The sequence below is a fragment of the Xiphophorus hellerii genome, chromosome 16 (genome assembly GCF_003331165.1).
Source record: "Xiphophorus hellerii strain 12219 chromosome 16, Xiphophorus_hellerii-4.1, whole genome shotgun sequence".
Taxonomy (NCBI): domain Eukaryota; kingdom Metazoa; phylum Chordata; class Actinopteri; order Cyprinodontiformes; family Poeciliidae; genus Xiphophorus; species Xiphophorus hellerii.
In genome coordinates, this window is record NC_045687.1 from 13567362 (window position 1) to 13592813 (window position 25452).

Genomic DNA, 25452 nt, shown 5'->3' on the forward strand with positions numbered 1-25452 from the left:
TGAGTTTTTTGCCTCCCCCCCCTCCTCTTGCTCCCTATCGCTGCCTCTTTTTGAGAGAACACAGCCGTGCTTCCAAGTACACCTGATCAGAAGGTCGAGAGATGGGGGATTATGATATGCAAATGAGACTTTGTTATCATCGCTGACATTCGTTATAAAGCCAAACGGGAGGAGCGCTGACATGAAAAGGTGGCAACTCTCCCCCTCCTCTGCCTCTTTTTGCATAAACTCCCCTCTGCAACACATTGGCCTACCTAAGCCCCTTTTTACACTTAGATCAAAAGGTTACACACAACAAAGGAAGGTTTGTATGGGGAAGAAAAAGCACGTTGCACACACTAATATCTACTTTTACACTGTCAAAACAACTGACTGGTCAGCCAGCATAAGATGTGAAAAGTGTTGAAGCAAAAAGAGATGTCAGAAATTGTCCCGATGAGACCTGTCGACTTGTCACTTGTAGCAGAATCCAGTTTCCAATCACTCCAGAAGACTTTTAAGTCTCTTCTTTACTGCTGATTAGATGCATGTTCAGACATGTTTACGTTTTAAAACAGCCCTCTTTTCAGTGGCCATATAGTTCTGCTCAGAGAGCTAAAGCAGAGTGGAGGTCTGAGCTGCTTTTCCAGCTGCTAGCCCAGCCCACCGCCTTGCTGTTGGAAGACGGGGCTTCATGAACTTCATTAAAGGATAGTTACAGGAGCAGCTGAGAGCCGATTGGCCCGGTGGCCTTTGAGGCCAACAGCAGGGGGTCCCGAGTGCTTTGATGTGTAACAAACTGTTAAATAATCTCTGAGAGCTAGAAGCAGCTCCTGGAGCCTCACAAAAGGCCAAGCACCTGCTATGTAAGTAAAATCCTCTACTGCAGTAGCAGCACCAATTATTATTTTTTTTTATTTTCTTAGCTGTATTTGCATTTAAAAGTTACAAGGTTAATAATACGTCAGATAAAAACTCTGCTCTGTGCCCAAACAGTTTAAGAGTCAGCGGAGCCGGGTCAGATCTGGTATGAGGATCTGAGCTTAACTTGATTTGAGGCTCACCTGCACATAAACCCACCATATCACCACTAACCTCCCAATCAATATACTTGATCTTGTTATTTATTTATTTGTTTGTCATCTATGCTCGATGTTGCATCCACTGAAAAAGGCTACTGCTTGATTATATATTTTCAAACATTTCATGTGAATTTAATATTTAAGAAGTACTAGAAATTATTGAGTTGGCTTCAAAGTAAGACACTTAAGAAACATCTCAAACTCTAAAGATTGAGGGCTGCCATCACGGGAGGATTATTTGGAGGCTGAATAACCAAATTAAGTAAGTAGAAACCTTCAACCTACATCTGATTAAAATACTGGGGCGTATATCTGCAAACATAAATCAAAATGAATCCATAAAGCTGATTCAAGCTGATGAATTATTTTTTTTAAAAATCGCTTGTCCAACAAGCTACTCCATCATGGTGACGGTGTCCTTTCTTTCTACCACTGGTGTGCATACATTTTTAAATGTCTTTGCCTTTTTCTTTAGAGGCTGTATTAATGACTTTCAGATGTAATACACAAATGCTGAATCCTTAAATAACACAAAAATACAGATCCAGCTTGTTGTGATGCAGCAATTACAGCTACAATTATGTTAAATCAATTGTCATTTGAGTAAATGTTGACTTTAAAAAAGCATTTTTTTTAAAAATCAAAATCAGTTCAGGATGTTAAAGAAATGGAACACATCTCAAGCGTGACCACTAGGTGTCTCCCTACACCACCCCAGTACTCCTGCTCTCGTGTTGATGAGGAAAAAACAGGCTGTTGATGCATTCACCTGACGTAGATTAAAACTGCGCTTACACCATCAATGAACTCGATTATTTCTGTTGTTTAAGTTATGTTTGCGAAATGTGTGTGGGCTACAGAGAAATCAGAGCTGACGTCCTATCTTTCAGGTCAAATTTAGGTGGACGTTTCTCCATCACACCAGCAGATGGCGCCATTTCCAAGCAAATCTAATCAGATTAAACGAACCCAAACTTGGACAGAGCTCTTGTCTGTTTGCCAGTAATTCTGTCAGCTGATCGGAGAGAAAAATGAAAGCTGGTGTTCCGTGTTGATTTCGTTCCACAGTTTATTTGTTTGCGGGGTTGTTTTTTTTCCCCAGAGCAAAGAAAATGTCATATTTTGGGGGGGCTTTTTCCGAATATGACTGTCCACATTTTTTTGCTTTTTAAAGACAGCGCAGGGTACGTATTTTGTTAGCGGAGGGAAATCCGCGTCTTACTGGCACGCTGCAAAGCCGTGACGCAATCCACGCTCCGCTGCTGCAACACAATAAAATATGAATCGCCAGTGCGCCGATGGTCCGACCGCTCCGTAAGAATCATTCAAGGAAGGTGAGGAGGGGGGTGTGGCGCCAACCAACCCACCCGTTTACCAAAACAATACACGCCCCATGTCCCTTGCATGTGGAGCGTTTAATAAAGCCGGAACTAGGAGCCAGGTGTGATCAGCCAGCCTTCAGCAGCTCAGCGCCCTCCGTCTCCTCTCCTCTGCAGGCTGCAGGGAGAGAAAGGCGCTCCAAGCGGGGAATCTCATCGCATTACGCAGATTCGGAACCTCGATGCCGAGCAACGCAGCAGACTGAGGATGGGGATGCGATAAGTGGAAGGTAAGACTGATCACACGCAAAACAAACAAACAATAAATAAATGGGCAGAGGACCTTTAAATAGATCCGAATTACAGGAGGAGAGAAATCAACAGGGATGTTGTCCTCCTTTTTGCACCAGCCTCGCTGTTTCTGGATGCCACAGTGCTGTCCAGCATCATGAAACATGTTTCTGTGCCTGCACTGTGTAAGCCATGGATTGTCTTTTTAGCTCTGTGGCGTGGGGCCGAATAATTAACGCCTGCCATAGAGAATGGGTTTATTCTTGGAAGTGTCACTGGTGAACTCAGTGAGCTCCTTATTACCCATGCAGCCCACTGTGAGCTGCTCAGGTTGGTAAGGGCTGCTGATGCTGCTTCTCAGTCCTGTCTCCTCCTCTGGGTTCCCCTCTGAGCAGCAGGCCACAGAATCACAGCCACTGGACATATCAGCGGTGGGTTCATTCTACAGGTCTGGAGGGAGAGGACTTCTTCCATAAGTCTGATTAATTACAACAAAATGTTAAAATATTTAATCTATCTATTTGAAATTTCTCAATTTTTTGCATTAATTTTTTTCTCAAGGATTTGGCAGCCACTAACATATTTTGTCAGTATTGTTTTGTATTTACCTCCTTCACGCTTCCCACAAACTCTCACCAGTTTCCCTGTCCTGCCAAAGACAAGTATCTCCACTGCATGATGCTGCCACCACTGTGCTTCACTGTGAGGATTGTGTTGGTGACATTTACTTGTTTTTTTGTCAGAAAAAAAAAAGGTTTCGTTATTAAATAACTTGAATACCACCACTTGAAATGGTTAATGTCTTTTGGCAGCAGCTCTCTCAGATCAAGTTAGTTAAATCTTGATTTCCATTGGATAATCAGGAACCAATTAGTAACAAGCCTTGTTAAGCTTTTGAAGTACCAGTTGTTTAAATTGCTTTAGACATAGAAATGTGCTCTGCCCTGTTACAGTGGATGCGGTGTCTGGAGAGATTAGACTCCAGCCTGTTTGGAATATGAAGCAAGACGTTTCTGTTTTTTCTGATCTTTTCATTATTAGATTATAAACCACTTAGCATTAGCTATATTTTCACTCTTTCTCTTTGTATTTTCCTTTCAGTCAGGCCTTCTTGTAATCTTTTAAAGTGGATTGTTGTTGGTTAAACCTTCTGGTTAAAATTTGATCAGGAAGCATCAAGGGAAGATGCATCCTAGATGTACCGGGTTAGACGTAGCTCTTTGTTTCAGATCCAAACATCTTTTTTATCCCCTTCACAGCAAATGAGGATTGAGAGTAATTACAGTTATCTCAGACAAATGGATCACACTGCCACTAATATATTTTAATTATGTAATTTCCTGCCCTCGAGTAACAAATTTAGCAGATTATCTTTTTTTCCTCTCTCTCTCTCTCTGTATGTGCAGGCTCATTCCCACTCTGATCCGCGGCCAGGCTGTCGGTGCAGATTGTGTCTCTCAAGAGGAGAGTGAATGCCTCTAAAACATCAAGGTAAAAACAAGACACACTTGTGCTTTCCTCCTATAACCTTGAGTGTTCATGTGTGTTGGTGGTGATGTGGGAAGTGATTCACGACCTTGACCAGCCTCGCTTTTCCTCACTTTAATCTTCTCCATCTTAACTTCTCCTCCGTTGCTGTGTCCAGAAACACAACACGCTGCGTTGTGTTTCTGGATGAAGAACAAGTTGATAGGGAACAGCGTTTCCTGTATTTAATGGGATGAACTCCTGTGAGGATAGAAACAAACAGTGGCGTCTGGACCATTTGAATTAGCTATTGTTGTTGGTTGAATAATGGCTTTGACGACGGCAGGTTGTGGCCTCTGTAACCCAGGAGATTCTGGGAAATGTGTCCAGTTAACACAGAAATAACAGTAGATTAGGGCGTGCAGGACACTAAAGCTGATTGGACTTGCCTGTGTTTATACCATGTCTGTGTTTACAGGCTTCTGTGATGCGGGCAGTGAGCGTTTCATCTTTAGCTGCAGCTCATATGCTGTTAAATTCATCCTCAGGGTGTTTGGCAAGCTGTCTCTTAGTCATCAGTCAGCCCTATGCTCCATCCACCTCATCTTTAAAGCCATGTGTCGGGGCTGGAATATTTCATATTTGCTGCCGTGGTGTTGAATTTGAAGTTTACTGGTGCCGATTTATATCTCCTGTTTGACTGTAGCACATTGTGGGCAAAGACAAGAAATGGTTTGAATGCAATTCTTGGAAACAGTTCTCTTTTGTGTGAAAACACCTCATATTTGATGCACATCCTTTCTTGCCATTGACACTGTGATACACAAAACCTCAGTTAAGCTACGTAGCAGTGCTTGAAAACTGAACAAAAGTGAAAAGGTGCCACACATACTCACATGCTTAACCTCTTGGTGTTTTACCTGACAAATATTTGATGTGCAACACATTTTGCTGAGCCCCAACATGTTGAGGCCTCTTGAATGCTACTCTAAATAATCCTGTCCTCAAACAGTCAGTCGGATTAGACTGATGGTCTTGTCTTTCAACTCAATTTGATACACCCAATTTGATTTAAGGGTCTCAAAATAAATATATCTGAGCTGTGAAGGAGAAGAAATAACCCCAGCTTTTGAAGGAGTCCTAACATTTGCTTCATATCATGCAACCTGTCAGAATGCAGCTACATTGGGAGTTTTACTCTGCAGCTGCTAAATATCAGATGTCCCCTCCGTCACACATATATCTACGCTCTGATGTTAAACATAGCAGGCAGTTTGATTTCCTTTTTTTTAATCTTGCTGAAAAGAAGCTGTCATGCAACACAGTTTTGCCACGGATGAATGCACGAGTGGATGTATACATAGAGCATGCAGCTTATAGCACTCTCACTGTCAAAATGAAGCTGCTTGTGGGGTATCCGTCAGCGCTCGTCACAGTGACGGGCGGCCACAACTACTACAGCTCATGAGTTTTAATGGTGCCACAGCTGCTAGTTTGGTTTCTAGTACACATATAGAGCTGAGAACTGCTCTTTGCCAGGATATGAAATAAATCATTCTGGGCCATGACAAATAAATAATCCACTTCTACTTTCAGAAGATCTTTAGCAGCTGGAAGACAAAGCTGTTAAGCAGAAGATTGTTGTTAATGGGAAACTTAAAAGGAAGCGGTTAGGGGCTGGAGTTTCCCTCCTGTTGTGACTATCGCAGCAAACAGGAAGTTCCGGCATCAGATAGAAACGAGGAAGTTCGCGCGATCTTACACAAATATTTTATCAACACACTAAATACAACCTTTAGGGATAAAGTTCACGAGAACTGACTCAAGAGCACAGAAGTGCACACTTTCGGTTCTTTCAGAATTTCCTTACATAACACTGATGAGATCTAGCATCTTTGAAAAGTTACTGTTTGAGAAAGATATATTTGCATCTGTGTTGTGTCATCTACTCTGCTGGGGAAATAAACTACCTGGATTAGCATGAATTATTTCACCATTTAGGTTTAACGGTTTTAGTTGCTCAACAGGATGGGCCCGCTTTGTTGTATTTTTTGAAAATTGTTTTATAATAAACCTGATAAGTTTCGCTCTTCATCCTCACAGAAGTAGCATTAAAATAAGGCCATGCTTCAGAACTTCATTTTAAATAATCCACAGGTTGATTTATTAACCTTTTATTGAAGATATATGTGGGCCATTGATAATCCAGATTTTCTATGTAAAACCTGAGCTCATTTCTACTTGGGGCTTGACTTTGCTCTGAAATACTTGGTATTTTCCAGGTGTAGTCTTCGAGGGAAGACAGTTGCATTTGTGCTTATGCAGATGTTGCAGTTGTGTTGGTAATTTAACCTTTAGCAGGCCAGAAACTTGCTCAGAGTGGCAGGGTTGAAAGTTACCTCTACATCAGGGATCACGGCTCTTAACAGAAATATTTATTAGACTACTACTAAAACTGCCTGGCAGTGTTGTATAAAGTACTGAAATCTCAGAGTCAAGTAAAAGTATAAGTACCTCTCCAAAATATGACTTTGGTAAAAGTCGAAGTCACTGACTGAAATGTTACTTGAGTAAAAGTCTTAAAGTATTTGAAACTTCTTGTACTTAAGTATGGAAATTACTGTAAAAATGGATGTACTCAAGTAATGTAATGAAAAGTACAAGTAAAAAGTAAAACAAAGCAAATGCAGTTTGAATGACATTTTTTATATTTTGGTAAACTTGTCAAATACACTTAAAATAATGTACCCAACCAAGTGCAGGCAAAATTAAACCTGCTAATAGATATACCTGCAGGCATCATTTAGTTAAGAAAATTAGGTGCTTTACCTATAGCACAAGGTTAACTTAACCTGCTTTACAACTGAACCAGCTTCTTAGTATACCCTCCAGGACAGAAAATACAAAGTTTTTGTAAGCCTTAAGTTTTCCCTTCAAGTAAGGTCAGTGCTGAAAATGAGAAAAATAGATAGTACAGAAAATGTGGCCAACATGAAGAAAAAGAGCTGTTACGATTACTCTACTTCACAAATCAGTGAATCAGTCAATGCTACAGTCAGTAGGTGGTGCACACAACTGGTCATTATGCAAAAGAAAAAAAGAATTGGGAGGGAAATGCAGCTTATTGGCATCTGTAAACCTGGTTTTGAACTTGCATGCCTTTCCTATATTCGTTAAATTTAGTCTAAATTGCTATTGCTATGGCTTCTGTCCCCCCTTGAACAGAGGAGTCTAGGTAGCCTGCTACAGTCAACATTAGGCCTAAGCTAAATACACCACGTGTGGAACTGAAACAATGCCAAACAAAGTTCATTTATGATCAAGATTTCACAATACAGTAGTGCCTAGTGACCAAGCTATAGTTACTGAAACAGGAGGATTATAACCATTTCATAAGAAGTTACCTCGATGTGTTTCTTCAAGTTGGACGGGGAGTTTTTGTAAGATAGAATTTCCATGTGACTGCTACTGATTGCGAGACTTGCTTTGTGTTTAATGGGAGAAGCGAAACAGGTGTATCCTAATTAAAAGTAAAGAAATCAAGAAATGGCAAAAAATGTGGAATGAAGATAAGAAAGGAAGAAGATTATATGAAGTACAAAAGTCAGTTTGAATTCGAAGCATTAATGAACGAAACAGAAGAGAAGAAATAATAATTAGTAGATTAAGAGTAGGTCATACCTACTTAAATGACATGCTTTATAAAATAGGGAGGAAAAATAATGATAAATGTGAGAGATGTGGAGAGAAAGAAAATGTAGAACACATATTGATGAACTGTAAGTCAAATGAACTCGAAAGGGAAGAATTAAAGAGAATAGTTAGAAATATGGGGCATGAATGGAATCTTAAAGGTATATTAGGAAATGAAGGAAACATAACAGATATTCACAAATTAAGGAAAGCATTGTTTATTTATCTTAAGAATACAAAATTAAAAAGTAGAATTTAATAGATATGAAGTAATGCTTCTACACACTCATGTACAGTAGGTGGCGGTATGCACCTTAAAGTTGCTTGTGATCCGCCATAATAGAAAAGAAGAAGAAGAAGAAGTATCCTATTGGTGGTGATGAACCAGCCCAGGCAAGCAGGCTACGGACTTTGTTCGGTAGCCTGCTTGCTACTTGCTAATCAGTAGGTGGGGTCAAAACACTTGCGTTTCTCTCTCTCGCTTTTTTGTAACGAGTAACTAAACCACACATTGAAAATGTATCGGAGTAAAAGTACGCAATTAAGTTCGGAAATATAGTGAAGTAAAAGTGAAAGTCATCAAAAATTTTCATACTCCAGGAAAGTATGAAGTACTCCAAAATATACTTAAGTAAAGTAGTGAAGTATTTTTACTTCGTTACTATACAACACTGCTGCCTGGCCTCATTTTTTAATCTGAAATCTCATTTTCTGTGCTACAAAGCCTCAGTTGAAGTACCATCCGGCACTTGTTGGTGGCCTAAAGGCAAAAACATATTTAACTATTCTTGTCATTCTGTAAATCCACACACACATTTGATGTTTTCCTGTTTTTCTTTTTCCTTCCTCTGTGTGTTATGCAATTGAATGGATTACATCTAAAACCAAAACCCTGAAGCTGTTTGGGTTTCATCAGCAGCAGTTACACAGATTATAAATTTCTTAATGCCTTCGAATGTTTGCCTGTTTTGATCTCTAAACTGTCAAAATGGGTTATGTGTCAATATCCAATGCAAATCTTTTACTTGGCGTGAAATCCACTTGGCGCCTCCTGAGCAAATAAGCTCCTCCTAATGATGAAAATCAGCACCTTTTTATCTCAGTGTTTACAGGCAAGTGAAGAGCGGGAGTCGTCTGGAGAAAGTGTGTCCCAAATTCACTGAAATGATGTAAAAATATTTATCTTCCTTCCATCCATCTCATCTAAGATTGAGGATTTATTTTGCAATCCAAACATATTTGAAAAGCGCACGCTGTGTGTCTGTCACTGCAGATCTTCTTCTAACTCTCTTTTCATAAAGTGAGGAGAACAGAACAAAAGGAGGACAGAGGGATAAGTGCAGACTCAGATAAAGAGCTTCACTGTTGGCTTGGCAACCACCCGATCATGTGCATCGTGATGTTTGAAGTGATGACGATGGTAGATTCTCGGCTGGAGAGGAAGGAAAACTGGCTTCATCCTGCAGAGTACTGTCAGTGCTCTTCATCTCTGTTTGTTTAATTGTTTTTTATTGTTGTCCTGCTGGAGATCCATGACTCATAGCATGGATGCTCACCGTCAAAGTGCTCCTTTGAGGCCTGCTGAAGCTCATTGTTCTGAACCCAGATTTAGGATTGTGTTAGGATTGGTTTCTATCTTTCCTCCCATGTGGAAAGGATTCACCGCAGGCAGTGTATTTTCACAAATAAAACTTCCTAAGTAAAGTCCAGGAAACTAAGTGCCCTCCCAAGTCAGGTAATGACTAAACATACACTTTCTGAGGTTTATCACAAATCATGTTGGGGTCACACCAGGCATGTAGAAGAAGGTGCTCTTGTTAAATGAGACTATAATTGAATTTTTTTGGCCAGCTCTTTAAATGCTTTGTGTGACAGAAAACAGACAACTACTAAATATGCCATGACCACCTGTAAACATGATGGTGGCAGCATTATTCTGTGGGGAGGCAGAGAAAGGTTGATTGAAAGATGGACAGAGCTATATGTTCACCAGGTAAACATCACTAAACTTAGAACAAAAGTTATTATTGCATAGTGTAGCTCAGAGGATGGTTATGTGTAATTATGGCCTAGTCAAAGTTCAGACCTGAATCCAATTGAAATCTGTGTCAAGACTTGATTTATACACTGCTCAAAAAAATAAAGGGAACACTTAAACAGGTGTTTAACACTTAAAGTGTTCCCTTTATTTTTTTGAGCAGTATATTTATGTTCATACATATGGAAGAAACATGATCCAAAAACACTTCCACCTGTAATTGCAGCAAAAGGTTGCTTTACAAAGTGTTGACTCATGGGAGGTTGAATACAAATGCATGCCAGACTTTTCAGATTTTGCTTTGTAAAAAAGATTCTTTTCACTTCACAATTATGCATTTTCTTCCCTGTGTTTGTGCAAAACATCAAATCTAAACGCAATTCATTGAAGTTTGTGGTTGTAATGAAAAATGTGGGTTTACAAAACACTGTACAGGTTCTTGCTACCCAATTATACCAGTTTAACCAGAATTATGACACTTTAATCCTGAGCTTAAGGCCATCTGTGTTGCATACTGTTAAAATAGTTGAGAATCCCCTCTAGAAAAACAACTTCATAAAGTTAAAGTCTTATCATGTGTTTTTTTGTGTGTGTGTGTGTGTGTTCTCTGAGTGCCGGCCATTGTTTCTATTGTGTTACAAATCTTAGAGAAAATATTTTCAGAAACAATCAATATTTGTAGCCTTTTTCGTGGTTTAATGTTCAGTCATTTTTGGTATTGATCAATCTGTAAAAGTTGATTTGCTTTCTGAATGAGGATATTTTATCATCACTAAGCAATGAAATGCTTTTTCTATTAACATGTTGTCTCCTGTAGTGAGTCCTTTATGTGGGCATGGAGGTGTCAGGAGATCAGCACCATCACAGCCACTCTAAGCTATTTTTAAACCCTGCAGAGTTTGTACAGATGGGCAGCATCATGAAAATTTTGACTCTCTTCTTCTTTTTCACTTCCTGTGGTTGCCATGTTGCCATTGTAATAGTTCTCTTGGCTTTTCCACCTTTGTTTTGTTACCCTTTTATGTGCAGGTGCATAGAATGTTGTGTCATTATTACTTCCCTTTTTTCCGGTTGTTGCCCAGCCTGTTTTCTTTTTCTTTGATTTGTTCCGATTTTGGTGACTTCTGTTCTGGACCAAACTGACAGAAGAGCCATGCAAGATTGAGAAAATTGTTGGTATCGAGCAAATATTTTGTATCTCTGTTTTTGTTTCTTTTTTGTTTGTACACCTTTTACATCTGCCTGCGGTTTCATCAATAAATCTCAAAACAATATAATTGTTTATCACAATAACTTCTGGGACAATTTATAGTCCACCAGAATTTGTTATTGTGACAGGCCTACCTCCATCTAAATGCAGTGAGAGTGAATATTCATGAGGTTACAACCTTTAAGACAAGTTTCTTATGCATGTATGTATAAACATCTTTGACTCTGCAGGCTTAATTTAACTTTAAAAGTAAAACTTCATCAGTAGAACATCGATTTAAAACACAGCAGAAAATGTGCAACAGATTGATGGATTAGTTTTTCTTGCATACATGTAAAGATTTACGCAAAGAGAGACCATCAAAGAGAGACTAACATTAGGTCCATATAAAACCAGACATGTTGCTGCTTTTCTCAGGTTCATGTACCGATTTGGTTCATTTAACAATAAAAGATAAAATAAACAGACTGCTTTAGGAAAGGCTCTCAGTTACATCAGTGTGGAGCTCATTCCTTTTTGGTGCACAGAATGGCTGGACAAACTATAAAACAGGGTTGTTCAAGTCCAGTCCCCAAGAGCTACCATCCTGCAACTTTCTTCTTCTTCTTCTTTTTTTATGGTGGTTGGCAAACAACTTACAGTGCATTACCACCACCTTAAGTATGGATCAAATGTTTTATTTACTATATTCTTCCCAAAATACCCGTTCTTACTAAAATACTGCTAAAAACTATATCCCAAGGTGGCTTTTGAAGCAATTCTCTTGTATCTGATTTACTTTTATTCTTATTTAAGTTTCTAATTAACACATTTCTTTCACGAATATACTTATTTCATTCTAAAATACTGTTTCTATTCGCCCACAATAATTACAACAACATATACATGTTATCCTTCAACGTTTAGGTGCATTCCTGCTATAAAATAACTGAGCCAAAAGCCTGAATTCCCTCCCCAGCAGTAACCCAGCTCTGCAGAGGCCTGGTAACGAGCCATTCATTTGATCCCGGTGTGTTAAATAAGGGATACATCTAGAAGTTGCAGGATGGTAGCACTTGAGGACTGCGCTTGGGCAACCCTGCTATAGTTCTGCATTATTAAGTTTAAAATATAATCAATCAGATAGTAGGATGGACATTTTATTAGAAATATTTCTTACATTATTCAGAATACAAAATATGGGTTTGATAGTTATATTTGTGTGGGTTACAGCACATATTGGGGTAGAAGGAAACAAGAGGGCAGATGAAATGGCAAAGAGGGCAATTCAAAATTCTATTAGTTTTACAGTTAAAACAAGTAAATCCGAGGGAAAGAGTATTGGTAAAGAAAAACTGATGGAAAAATGGCAAAAAAGGTGGGATGAAGGAAAAACAGGAAGATGGTTTTATAAAATTCAGAAGATGGTAGGAGAAAGAAGAAATGGAAGACAAAATAGAAAGGAGGAAAGAGTGATAACAAGGTTAAAATTTGGACATACAGGACTTAATAATAGACTTTTTAAAATACAAAAGCATACTACTGGCAAATCTGATTACTGTGAAAAATATGAAACAAATAGAACATTTTATATTAGAATGCCATAAGTATGAAAGAGAGAGAAGACATATGAGGAGAGAGTTTGAATGTATTAAGGAAAAGGTTAATTTATTAGATATTCTGAGGAAGAATTTGGGGAGTAAACATAAACAAATAGTTATTCGATTTCTAAAGAAAACTAAATTATTTCATAGAATTTGATTATAGTAGGTGTGTTTGTGAATGTGTGCATGATATAGATGGGTAGAATATAAATTTATATAAGTATGTATGCGTGTGTGTATGAGTATAGATATGTATAAATATTTATATTTATATGTATAGGAAGGATTTATTTATTTTATTTATTTATTATTATTAGTAGTAGTAGTAGGAGGAGGAGGAGGAGGAGTTTATATATATTTATAAATAGATAGACCATCATGAACCACACTCCATACCAGTAAGTGGCGGTAATGCTACTAAAAGTTTGTTGCCAACCTCCAATACATCCAACAAGAAGAAGAAGAAGAACCCTGCTTTAGAAAATACATTTCCATTTCTGCTTTAGTAAGCCCATTCTCTTAACTAGAGTAGTAAATAATATGTTTTGAATTTATTTTTAGCAGTGGTGTTGGAATGGATATTATATATAGAAATTTTCTGGGTTACTTTGCAAAGTACTCCTTACAAAGCTTTATTTCCTTCTTTTCCATTTTTTTTTCTTCCTGAACCCAAATCTCTAATATAGTCACCTTTCTTTTATAGAGTCTTTCAGTCTCGTATATCATTCTTCTACCTTGCTGCCTTAACCTCCCTCCCTTTCTCTCTCGTCTCCCGGGTTCTGGCTTTAGCTGATTAGAACGGCCCTGCTTGCTTTGATTAATTGGATGAGCCTTGTCTCGCTGCCAGTCTCTTCTCCTCTCTGCTGCTCTCCAATTGTCTCCTTCTCATCCACAGGCAGCTAAAACAAACACAAAGCTTTTAATGAAAGTGGTGCTTTGAAAACACGGACTAACTAAAGCTGCGGGTGAGCCAGCAAACATAAAGAGTATTTCTTCTAATGATGATTGTGGCCTTTATAGAAGACTTTTAGCCAGTACGTAATACTTATAGAGAAGATGTCATATAAACTACAAAATATGTTATACATCTTAAGAAATCAATATACAGTTAAAAAAAATCAGCAGAAACATTGAGGCCCATGCTATAAATTGTGTTTATCCACTTTCTTAAAGGGATATTTACTCATCAGAACCCTGTATTTACATTGATTTGGTGGGCAAAGCTGTGTCTCATTTGTCTTTTCACTGCACCCTGCTGAACTTGACTCCAGGAAAGCTTGAAACCGTCGTTCTCTGCTCACCCTGTCAACCTTCTCCATGTTTCAAATTGTCCTTCAGGCGTCAGACACCACAACAACCACCTCCATCTCTGTGGCCCTGTCTTCCAGCCCATTTGTCTCCTCTGTCTATTCCCCTGTCCTTTATTTGCACACATCTTTGCCTCTCTTGTTTCTCTCTCTCTCTCTCTCTTGGTCATTGCTTTCCCCCTTGCCTTTCTTAGAATTTCTCTTAAGAGGTTTGTCCATGAAAGGTCTTCTGATGACTCCTCAACCCCCCTCAGCCTTTTCTTGACCAATCTTCCCTTTCCTCGTTTTCATTCTGTCTGATCTGCCCTTAGCAAAGCCATACCAAAATAAAAACATGCACGTGCAGAAAACCCCATTGTACCACAATAGAGTTGAAAGGTTGACGGGGAAAGTCAAATGCTCTGTTATTTCACCCAGGGAAAATACAATCTCTCTAGATGCGGTGCCAACCAGAGAGCCCCCAAGGGGTGCTGAGGCTTTCTCCGAAATGCAGGCAATCACAAGAGCTAACTGCTATGTTGTTTTGCTCCGTCCCTCCCCCTTCTTCCATTACGAACCATTTCTATCTTCAATCCAAAAGCCTGAAAGCCACAGGCTTGTTTGCAGAGTGTGTGTCTCTTTGTGCACATGTGTAATGTTAACCAAGGATGATGGACTCTATACAATGTGGAAGAATAAATGGGCGTAATAAAATAGTATGAAAAAACGGCTTCATTTTGCAAATTCTTTGCATGACAAATGACTTTGTTCCAACTTTACTCAGAATATCCAGTGAATACTTTTTTACTGTTGAACAGCCACTTTGTTGCAACATCATGTCCTATGGTTAGTTTTGCTTGTAGTTGTCTTTAAAAACTAAAAGGTTGTGGATCAACGGATGAACCAATTGTCATATGTGTGCCTGTTAGTATTTTTTAATTGGATGTTTGCCCACTTCCGTAAATCTGTCATGGATATTTTTGTTTTACCAGATTAGAATTATTATTCACTCTTAATTTGCTTGAGAGTGGTTATCGAAGTTTAAAACCTCCTAGTACTCATTCATAAATCAGAATAATTTATATGAAATAAAACAACATATTGTTTGTGTAAAACCGTTGTTAAAGCAGAGGGTGAAACGAACATGAACCGGAAGTGTTCTGGTTGACTTCATCACATTGGCAGCTGCTGATGGAGAAGCTGCTGCTACTGAAACAATAGCAGCAATTGTGGTTTCAGTAAACAACTGTCTGTATGTCAGATAAAGAGGCACGTCCTATGCTTTCAACTAACATGTCGGACATGTCAAGAGGTAAAGAATTGATTATATTTTTAAAAACTTACTTGAACTACTGAAGCCTTTCAACCAGCAGCAGAGTTTATACAGGGGTCTACAAAACTCAGCTTTTATTTTGATGTTCCACTTCCGCTTATCAGCAAGCTAATTTGCATTATAGCTAAATGAGTCTAAATATTTTATGAACTAAATATTTAGCTTGAAAATTAAATGTTTAATTTGGAAAATATTTAAATTATTACATTTAGTTTTAAAGTAATATTTAGCTCAGACTTAAACTTTTAGTTTGAAACTAAACATTCAGCTTCCTAACTAAATATTTAATTCACAAGCTAAATATTTAGCTTGTGAATTATGAAGAACATGTCAAAAATATGACTTTGAAAAATGAACACCTGCATTTTTTTGGCAGTTTAAATAAACCAAAAATATTGCTGTTAATTTCTTTTTACTGTGTAATCTTACATACAACACCCCATACAGAGCTAGCCTGCCAGTTTCATCTTTTTATAATGAGGCCTAATGGGTCGGGGAACACAGACATACTCTTCATCTTCATCTTAAGATGAAGGGAGCTCAAGGACTCTAGGAATCTTACCACATCCACCATAACTTCTCAATGCTCCTTACTTTTATTCATCTTTGAAGCTGTTTTTGGTGCTTAACAGTTGCTATCTCCCTATGTCTCTTTCAGGCTGTGAGCCCTGTGGAGGGTGATGATGAGCAGCCACGGCAACAGCAGAAAGGGAAGTGGCCAGCATGCTGACACTCCTCTACGTCATGCACCAGGACCCAAGTTGCAGGTGCAGCGCTCCCACTCTCGTGACACTATCACCATCCACTTCTCCGCTCTGGGAAAGGAGGAGGAAGATGAGGAAGAAGAACTCTATGGGTTATCCGTTGAATGTGCTGCTGCTAAATCTGTTCTCGATGGTGCTGCAGGACCTCAAAGCCAAAGCACAGGGACTGATGGCCAATCTCTTGCCAAAGGCTTGGAGGCAGAAGAGGAGCTAGGGCTGGAGTCTGTTGATGCGGAGATCTTTTCTGGATCTCTACTGCCCGCTTCATCTGCCATCCTTCCTGCACAGCCGTTGGACTCGCATCCACACACACCCTCTCTTGCAATGACTGTTAACCCTGTTTCAACTCACTCCCACCTGAGCTCCACTTCTCCTGCCAGCTCCTCCTGGGCATCCGATCGACCAGCCCAACCCCCTTTGATTAGTTCCACTTCTTCTTCTCCTTGTAAATCTGCAGCCCTTTCCTCTTCCAAGCCTTTTCTCAGCCTTGTTAGATCTTTGTCAAATGATGTCGACTCTCGAGAAACTGCTCCTGTAATTGCTACTGTCTTACCCCCACATGCCAGACACAGACACTTAATGAAATCTTTTGTTAAGTCCCTCTCCACGGACACTTCAAAGGGCGAACATCACGAAGGGCCTCTTCAGCACCATTCTCACCACCAGCAAACACAGCCAACCCACCGCACTCCGCCTCGCAACATGCAGCTTTTCAAGCAGTTCTCCCAGCCTCGTTTGTCTTCCTGCCCTGTCGCAGTCACTCAAGCAGGCGGAGACTCCAAAACAGCACCTTCTTCGCCTATTATGTCCCCAGATGGGAGATCTTTCTTTAAGGTCCAGGAGGTGGAGGCCAGGATAGAAGACACCAAGAGGCGGTTGTCAGAGGTGATGTCAGATCCCTTGCAGCTTTTTAGTAAAATTATTGGGGATGAGTCCGGTGTGGGGCTTGCTGGGAGTGCCGCTCATCGGGCCAAGTCACTCTCCTCCAGTGCATCGGAGCTCAGTGGCGTGACTGCGGTAAATGGACATACAGAAGCTAACAACAACTATAGCATCAAAGAAGAGGGGGCTGAAGGGGAAGAAGAGGAGACTCCTACGGAAAAGGGCCCCGACTCGTCTTTTTTCTCTTTCCCATCACTGACTCTTGCACCAGCTCTCACCCAGGCCTCGTCATCTACTCTCCACAGGTCTCCCTCTCTCACTCTGGGACGCTGCTCCATGTCAGCCCTTGTCGCTCGACAGGAAGATGAGGACTTCTGTGAACTGTACAGCGAGGACTTTGAGCTGTGTACAGATACTGAGACACCAGATGGTGAGCGATCCATGTCTCAGCAGCCTCATACTGGTAGCACTGGTTTGGGTAGTGAACTGGATGCAGAAGATGAAGGACTGGTGGAAGAACTGGAGAATGTGCCTGTGACTGGCCTCATCTTCTTAACACAGTTGTTGTATTTGTACTTAGTCCTTCCAGTGCCTCCATGTGTATGTTCTGTGTTACATGGGATAGTAGTTGGGTTCATGCTGGCCCTGCTGGTCCTTTGGCTGTCTGCTCCTCGATGCTCCTCATCAGGGACCAGAACAAGGAGATGGAGGAAAGACCAGCGAAATGTTCCCCAGCTGGATGTCAAAGAACCAGGAATATTCAAGGTGAGAGTCAAACAAAGCGCCACAGAGTCAGATAGGGGAAACAAAGTAATCAAAGGGACATCGTATGAAAATTAAAAACCTGCTTTGAAGGATTTGTCTAGGCAGGGATTTTAGAAGATCGTCTTGTCTTTGTTTTGAGTGTAACTACAAAGGAAGTCAAGTTTTACCATCCAAGCAGCATTTCAGGGCAGTTTTAAGATAACATCTTGCTGCGTAAGCTTTCAGATGTTTGCATAGCTAAGCTCAGATCTGTTTAGATGAAAAATGATTTCCGCTGCTTTTATTTCAACTGTGGATAAACAATATTTTACCAGTACTGACTCCTGCTGTCCCGAACAATTTGTTCAGTGCAGCACATTCGAAGCACCCTGTGCTTTTATTTCAAATCTTGGGTTAATTGGATGTTGATCTACAGTTTTTGGACATTTGGTGTGGTGATTGCCCACAAAATTAATAGCAGGATTAACTGTAATTCCTCAGAAGCTCAAATTTTGGACTTTCCCTTGCCATTGTCTCGGAAAGTACAAACATCCCTTCTGATATTTTAAATAAATAATCTTTTTGTGTGTGCAGTGGTAATCTAAGAATCAAATTGTATCCATCCTCATAAAAGTTGCAATAGAATATTGATGTCACTGCAATTATTTTTAGATTCTTAGTCAAACCCATTGAACTCTGCAGAGAGTACGTGGAGAAATGCTTAGTTCTTCGATAAAGTTATGTAAGCATGTGTACTTGTAGGTGCCAAGCTTGTTGCAAAGGAGAGCCTCGTGGCTAAAGGGCACAGCTGTTCCAAAACAGGAGCTCTGTGGATATGTTAAACATGATGCCTGATGATGGAGCCGACAGCGATCAGAATAGAGAAGCAGCAGCAGGAGGAATAAAGTTTCTCTTTTATTTTTCTTCTAAGCCTGAATAACGATTATGACAATATTTTTATATTATGTGTCACAAAAGAATCTGTTCTGATTTTGTAGTAGAGAATTCATGTCTTGCACCTACAAGAGTGTCTTTCTGTTTGTAGCTGTTTCCAGTATTGGTTGTTATAGCAACCTTCTCGCCCTGTAACCTGCAGGGCTGGATGAATGAGATCCAGAGCTACGACCCAGAGATGTACCACGCCACCTTGACCCACTCTGTTTACGTCCGCTTGGAGGGTTCTGTTCTGCGTCTTTCCAAGCCCAACAGGAACATCTCCCGCCGTGCCGCACACAACGAGCCTAAACCTGACGTCACCTACATTAGTCAGAAGATCTACGATCTGACCGACAGCAGGGTGAGGTGCTTATGGAGGCATGCTATTTATTAAAATAGGTTTTATTTATTTTTTAAATGATTTAAAGCATGAGTCTGCATGCAAGAAGACATGAAATATTTATTGTCCAATTTGTTTCTGTGTTGGATTACAAGCACAACAGATGGTAACACTAAGCAAGTTGCCTCATATTTGCTTTCACCTGATTGTGTGTTTACTAGCTGGCTGAAATCATTGCTGAATCTACTCATTTTAATGTCTTATCTAGAAATAAAATTCATTGTACAACTAAAACAACTTTTGTTCAGCTTATATTGATTTAAGCAAAGGCAGAACACAAAAATAAACATTACAAGCGGGAGTTTTAAAACAGCAGCAAACTAAAAAGCAATAAAATGGAACAAAGCTTTAAGCACACAGTGATACTTAATGTAGAACAGATCTTTGTTAAAAACTAGATGTAATTCAAATTTTACTAGGCCTCAACACAGAGTCATCTGACTGAACACCCAGGAAGGCACTAGAAGCCTTAAGTTTTCATTCAATAGAGGTCAGAATGAAAACGCTTAAACGAGAAATGTGATTTCCATTGGCTCGACCCATCTGTGGCCCAGGAATGGCAGTCAAAACCAGAAAATAAACACATTTAAAGGTTTAAAATGACTGCCTTCAAAAAGGCAGTCAAAACCAGAAAATAAACACATTTAAAGGTTTAAAATGATTGTCTTTAAAAGGCAGTCAAAACCAGAAAATAAACACATTTAAAGGTTTAAAATGACTGTCTTTAAAAGGCAGTCAAAACCAGAAAATAAACACATTTAAAGGTTTAAAATGAGCCCATAAAACAATAATATATAATGTGTTTGAACACTTAGGTTGTAGGATTTATGTTTTCTTAGAAATGTATTTTAAATTTATATTTTTTTTACTGATTTCTATGATCATGTTTCAAAAACAAGATCTGATATGAGCAGTATCAATGGTAGGATACACAGAATCTGCTGGAGAAACTTTATATTCCTTCTGAGCTGGAAAAGCCTGGCAATGTCCCAAAATGAGCCCGAGAGTCTTGCTAGAAAAAAAGTCTTTCTTTCAATCCGAGACTTCTAAACCCAGCAAAGCCAGGTTGGATAAAGTATGTATCTGTAAAACCTGGTTGGACCTCTTTTTCAAAATAGGTGTCCCTCATCAAATGATTATTTATAATTTAACTGTTTCACTTCATTCAAAAGTGAAAACATCAGTCATTAGTTGACGATGACCCAGATAATCCTACAGAAAACTTAATTCAACATAAATATCAGAGGGGGACATAAAAAGACCCAGTTCATCTTTAGAACCCTACCTGTATGCAAAAACTTGAGTATATAAAAATAGGCATTCAAGTGTCCAAAAATCTTTAACCTGTATGTTTAAATTATTTCACTCCCAACTCAACAGATCTACCTGATGCCCCAGAGTTTGGCTAGGAAGAGGGTTTGGAACAAGAAGTATCCCATTTGCATTGAACTGGGAAAACAGGAGGACTTCATGTCAAAAGCAGAGGGAGAAAGATCTGAAGCTGGGGACGAGAGAACCACTGGACTGGGTGAGAAGCTCGAACGAACGGACAAAGCTGAAAAAGCAGAAGTTTGCACTTCAGCGGAGGAGCAGAGAAGGCCGACCGCCGGAGGAGGGGATCTGACAATCTACTTGTTTGGGAGGACCGGTCGGGAAAAGGAGGAATGGTTTCGGAGGTTTCTTCAGGCATCCCAGATGAAGTCGGAGGGGAGAGGTGGCAGCCTGTCTGGCATCTGCAAGAGTGGTGAGATGACTTCACGGTCACAGCTCTTGAGGCGTATGCATGACATGCACAGTGGAGTATTTTAGATTATCCATCTTTCTCCTAAGCACTCCCCACAGTCAGAATCACCATTATTTTGAGCATGTAACTGCACTGCAATCAGATCTGTGTGTAAGCCTCAGCTTAGGGACTACCAATCCCCTGAACTGAGTGAACAGCAGAGTGTGAAAGGGTCAGCAGGATTACATGCACAGGGGAGTAGCATATAATGCATTGGTTTCCTCAGTGAGATATAAGCCTTTAAGGATAAGACCTCATACAAAAAGATGCATAGCATTTCTGAGTCCAGTGATGTAAGCAGAACAAGTTGGACTCAATTACTGTAGATGATTTAAATACGTGCTGTTTCTGAGGTAATATAAATAGATTATGCTAATATTGTGCTGCAGTGCATTGTGAATAAGGAATACAAAAGAGATGCTAATCAGTCAAGCTTTCTCACAATCTTTAAGAAATTAATAATGAATGAAGGAATAATTCTTCCTGATGCCTAAACTGTATCACAGTTCTCTGCTTCCTATGTTTCCATTACATTCCGCTTTTTCCTTCCGCCTCTTCCAGCCTTCTTGTCTGCTCACAGCCGCAGTGGCAGCATCCAGTCGGCCGGAGGCCCTGAGGCTGACAGCAGGGGCAGCAGCAGGGGAAGCCAGGAGGAGCTGTCTCAGCCTCGGCACAGAGAGACCCCCGCCTCTCTCTCCAGTGGCTCAGCTGGGGGGATGAAGCAGAAGATGCTGTTGGACTATAGCATCTACATGGCCAAATACGTTAACCCCCAGGCACCGCCCGGAAGCCCGCCAGCTGTCGACAGCCCCGGGCACACCCCTGAGAGCAGCCCTAAAGCTACCAAAAAGGTATGATGGGTTCATTTGAAAATGAAAATGCCTAGTGAGAACATCTGCTCGGGGGCTCCCCACAAGTAGACCAATGGGGTTCCCAGTGTGTCCAGCTTTCATAGTATTTTTGTCCTGCTTTGACATTTTGCTCTAAATAAGTTAGATTGAAATGGAGAGCTTTGCAAAACTCTTGACAACCCTTGAACTATTCCACATTTTCTGCACATCTAGAGTTAGAAATTCTGTCTCATCTTTTTTGCTCAAATTCAGTCAGGTTTGGAGTTAGCTTGTAGATTGAAACTCTGAACAGCAGTTGTCCATATCTTGCCATAGATTACAAAATGGATTTAGAACTTAACTTTTACTAGGTCATTCTAATGCATTCTATAAACTAACCCATTTGATTGTAGCTCCGGTTGTATTTCAGGCTTATTATCCTGCTGGAAGGTAAATTTTTGACTTGGTTTTTGTTCTTTTGGAGAAAGTGTTTTTGAGTCGTGATTGTTTATGGGCAATGTGGCTTCTCACCCAGGACATCACTGTTTGATGACTGCACAAGCTCTTAAACAAAATAATGTTTAGCTGCACCCTGAACACATTTTTTTAGTGGCAAGTTTAGCTAAAGGGAACTACTTTTGTTATGCTCAGTGTAAGCATTAAATATAGCTATAAACCACAAATGAGTATTGATGTTGAAGTTAATATTTGATTAAAGTTGTTGAATGCCCACAGTAAAGAGAGAAGTAATAATATGGAGTGACACTTAACTATTTTTTATTTTATTTTCAGTGTTAGTTCATCACCAAACAGTGTTTTGCAAATAACCAATAAAAAGTTTCATTTTGGTCACATCTGACCTTTTTCTTCATGTTTCCACTTGGCAATCTGTTGACGGGACTCATGTATTCTTTATCTACAAGTTTTAAACAATATACTACTACCATTTTTTCACATAAAGTTTCAATAAAATTCATTAAGCTCTATTGTTTGTAATGTGAACAATCTCAATTCAGTTTTGGTTTCTTGTATGACATTTTGGTTTCTTTGGGGTTTATTCTCTTGGGAACAAGTCACTGTAACATTTTCCAAGAGCATGCTGGAAACAGAGGGTGGCAGGGTTATCAAAATGGTTAGCAGGGTCACTTCACTGCTCATAGGTGCTGTCTGTTGCTGCTTGATGCCATATGTTGTTTGTTATACATCCACATGGTATGTTTAACCCTTTTAAATTCAGCCATATGGCCTTTTAGGGAGAGCTATCTGCCCTTTCACACACAACATAGAGTGCTTGAGGCAGCAGAGAAGCAACAACAAACAAAGACATGATCAGATGCAGTTTGATAAGGTGGAGCTGGGTTGCAAGGAGAAACTGCAGAGGTAGCCAGACAGCCGAGACTGGTACTGTCTCCATGGAGGAGAATGATGATGTGCTGGCAACCTTGTATTAAGAAGACGAAAGCTGATGTGTGCATCTCCTTCAGTTACCTAGGAATTCAGAGGAGGCTGCAGAGCCAGAGGCCTGGGTCAACACCTTTCTGGGGAGGATATTCTGGGATTTCTTACGAGAGAAGTACTGGGCCGATGTTGTCTCCAAAAAGATCCAAATGAAGCTCAGTAAAATCAGGGTGAGTTGTGCCACAAGTCCGCATAAATTACCCTAACAAGCAGAAGCAATTCATATAAAAACTCTACAAGCAGTTGTGTGACTGTAAATCGTGTTGATGTCTGTTTTTCACCTCTTAATCTCCTAATTTGGCCCCTGTGCTTCAGCTGCCATATGTAATGAATGAGCTGACTTTGACGGAGCTGGACATGGGATTCTCAGTTCCTAAGATCCTCCGTGCCTCCAAACCCTCAGTGGACCACCAAGGTAGGGGACGTATTATTTTTATGACTACACTAAGTAGTTCAGACATGTGAGGAAGAAGAAACCAGACATGTGGTTTTTATATTATTTATTTACTGTACACCTGAAAAGTGTGGCTTGCCTTTGTAATCTGCACACCAGAGATGATGTGTTATAGAACAACTTTTTGCTGCAATTTCCTGAAATTCTTTTTATTGATCTTTCTACCTAACAGCTTAGGTCATTCTTGGTTCTCTATTGGTTTTAGGTCTGGGCTTTGACTGGGCCACTGTAACACAGGAATGTGCTTTGATCTAAACCATGCAATAGCTATTCCATTGTAGTTGTGACTTTTTTAATTTTCAATATTCCCCTGTATTTATGTCCATACATCTTTACGCCAACTTTGACCAACGTCCTGTCCCCGATGGGGTGAGTTGTGTAACATGCCACATCATCAAACTGCCACGACCATGTTTCAGCATGGTGAGGGTGTTTTAGTTTGCCCCCACACATAGCACTTTCAATGCCTACCAAAAACTTTAGTTTTGGTCTCAGCTGACCAGAACACCTTTCACACATTTGCTGTGCACCCACACCCCCACCATGACGTGTTGTAAAACTACAAATGGCACTTCCTCCATCTTTCAACAATTGTTTACTTATTGACTCTCTTATAAAAGCCAAATTTTGTGTGATCAATAGTTAGCCTGTCAACAGATCTCATTACCTGTGCTGTAGAGCTCTGTATCTTCTGTAGAATAATCATGGGCCTCTTGGCTGCTTCTATGATTAATGCTCTCTTTGCCTTGTCCATTAGTGTAGGTGGACAGCTATGGCTTGATAACTCTTTTCTTTTGCAGGAGCAGTCCTCTGTGAGATGTTTTGTGCTTGTCATATCATTTTATTACTTAACCCTGCTTGAAACTTCTCCACAATTTTTCTACTGCCCTGTCTGCCGAGTTCCTTGGTTCTCAAGATGTTTGTTCACTGATGTTCTATAAAAAAAACTTCAGAGGCCTTCCCAGACAATCTGAATTTATGCTGATGTAAAATTACACTTGCGTCACTCTTCATTAACTAGACTTCAACTGGCTGCATCAGGTTAGATTTAAGGATTAGAGAGTAAATGGGGTAGAATACATATGTATGCCACAAATGTTAGAAGTGTATTTGCGCACTCATATGTGTTGATTCTGCCACACAAAATACAAATAAAAAGCATTAAAATGTGTGGTTATAATGTGACAAAATGCTGAAAGGTTTAAGATACATTACATATCAACATTACATTTTATAATGCAATGTAGATATGTTATTTTTCTCGACGTTTAGGCTTTTTTTTTTCTTTTTTTTTTAACTTTTCATCTTAGTGGATTAAGACATCCTGCCTCCACTGTAGTCCTGCCTGTTTGTGTGCTGTGCAATATAAAGCCACAGTAATTAAACTTCTCATCTTGGATCCCTTGATCCTTCACTGAAATGCTGACTCCTCCTGCCACCCTTAGCCACAGCTATGACCAAGAAATTGAGTTTTTAAGTAACAGGGCGCACAGGATTGTTAGCAAATGTTAAAAATGTTCAGGTTTTGTTGAACTCAGTCAAGAGAAGCAACATAAATGCTGACAGTGTAATATGAACGACTTGCTTTCATCTAAGCCTTATTTCCGCAATATCTGCAAGGCTGAGAAAACAAAACACAGGAAGATTAGCTAAATAAAATAATTTTGTTACTTGCTGCAGAAATGAGGACTCATTGAGCAAGCAGCAGGTATTAAAATGTGAATTATTATCCCCCCCCACCTAACGATAAGCATAATGCCACAGAGCTTTTGTACAGTTTTTAATAGGAATGGTCATTCTTCCCTTTATCTATTAAAGGCCTTACAGCAATTGCATATCAGAGTCTGTCTTATTTTAATGAGTGACAATTGTAAAGCTTTCTGCATCTGGTAAATGCTTGATTACCAGATGTTTTCTGCA

The 25452-nt window shown here is 39.8% G+C and overlaps 1 protein-coding gene across 2 annotated transcripts in view; it reads left to right on the forward strand.

The window, feature by feature from the left end:
• The first annotated feature begins 2063 nt into the window (after positions 1–2063).
• Positions 2064–25452, forward strand: part of tex2 (testis expressed 2) — a 29236-nt gene continuing 5847 nt past the window's right edge. Inside the window, exons 1-9 of one of the 2 annotated variants that reach the window (XM_032587515.1) lie at positions 2064–2395; positions 2558–2670; positions 4078–4162; positions 15940–17692; positions 18768–18968; positions 20388–20751; positions 21352–21641; positions 23105–23248; positions 23394–23493. In XM_032587515.1, the coding sequence (XP_032443406.1) occupies positions 15962–17692; positions 18768–18968; positions 20388–20751; positions 21352–21641; positions 23105–23248; positions 23394–23493 (2830 nt within the window). In that variant the 5' untranslated portion in view covers positions 2064–2395; positions 2558–2670; positions 4078–4162; positions 15940–15961. Of the gene's footprint in view, positions 2671–4077; positions 4163–15939; positions 17693–18767; positions 18969–20387; positions 20752–21351; positions 21642–23104; positions 23249–23393; positions 23494–25452 lie in introns of both variants that reach the window. The other variant, XM_032587516.1, reaches the window with a different exon arrangement.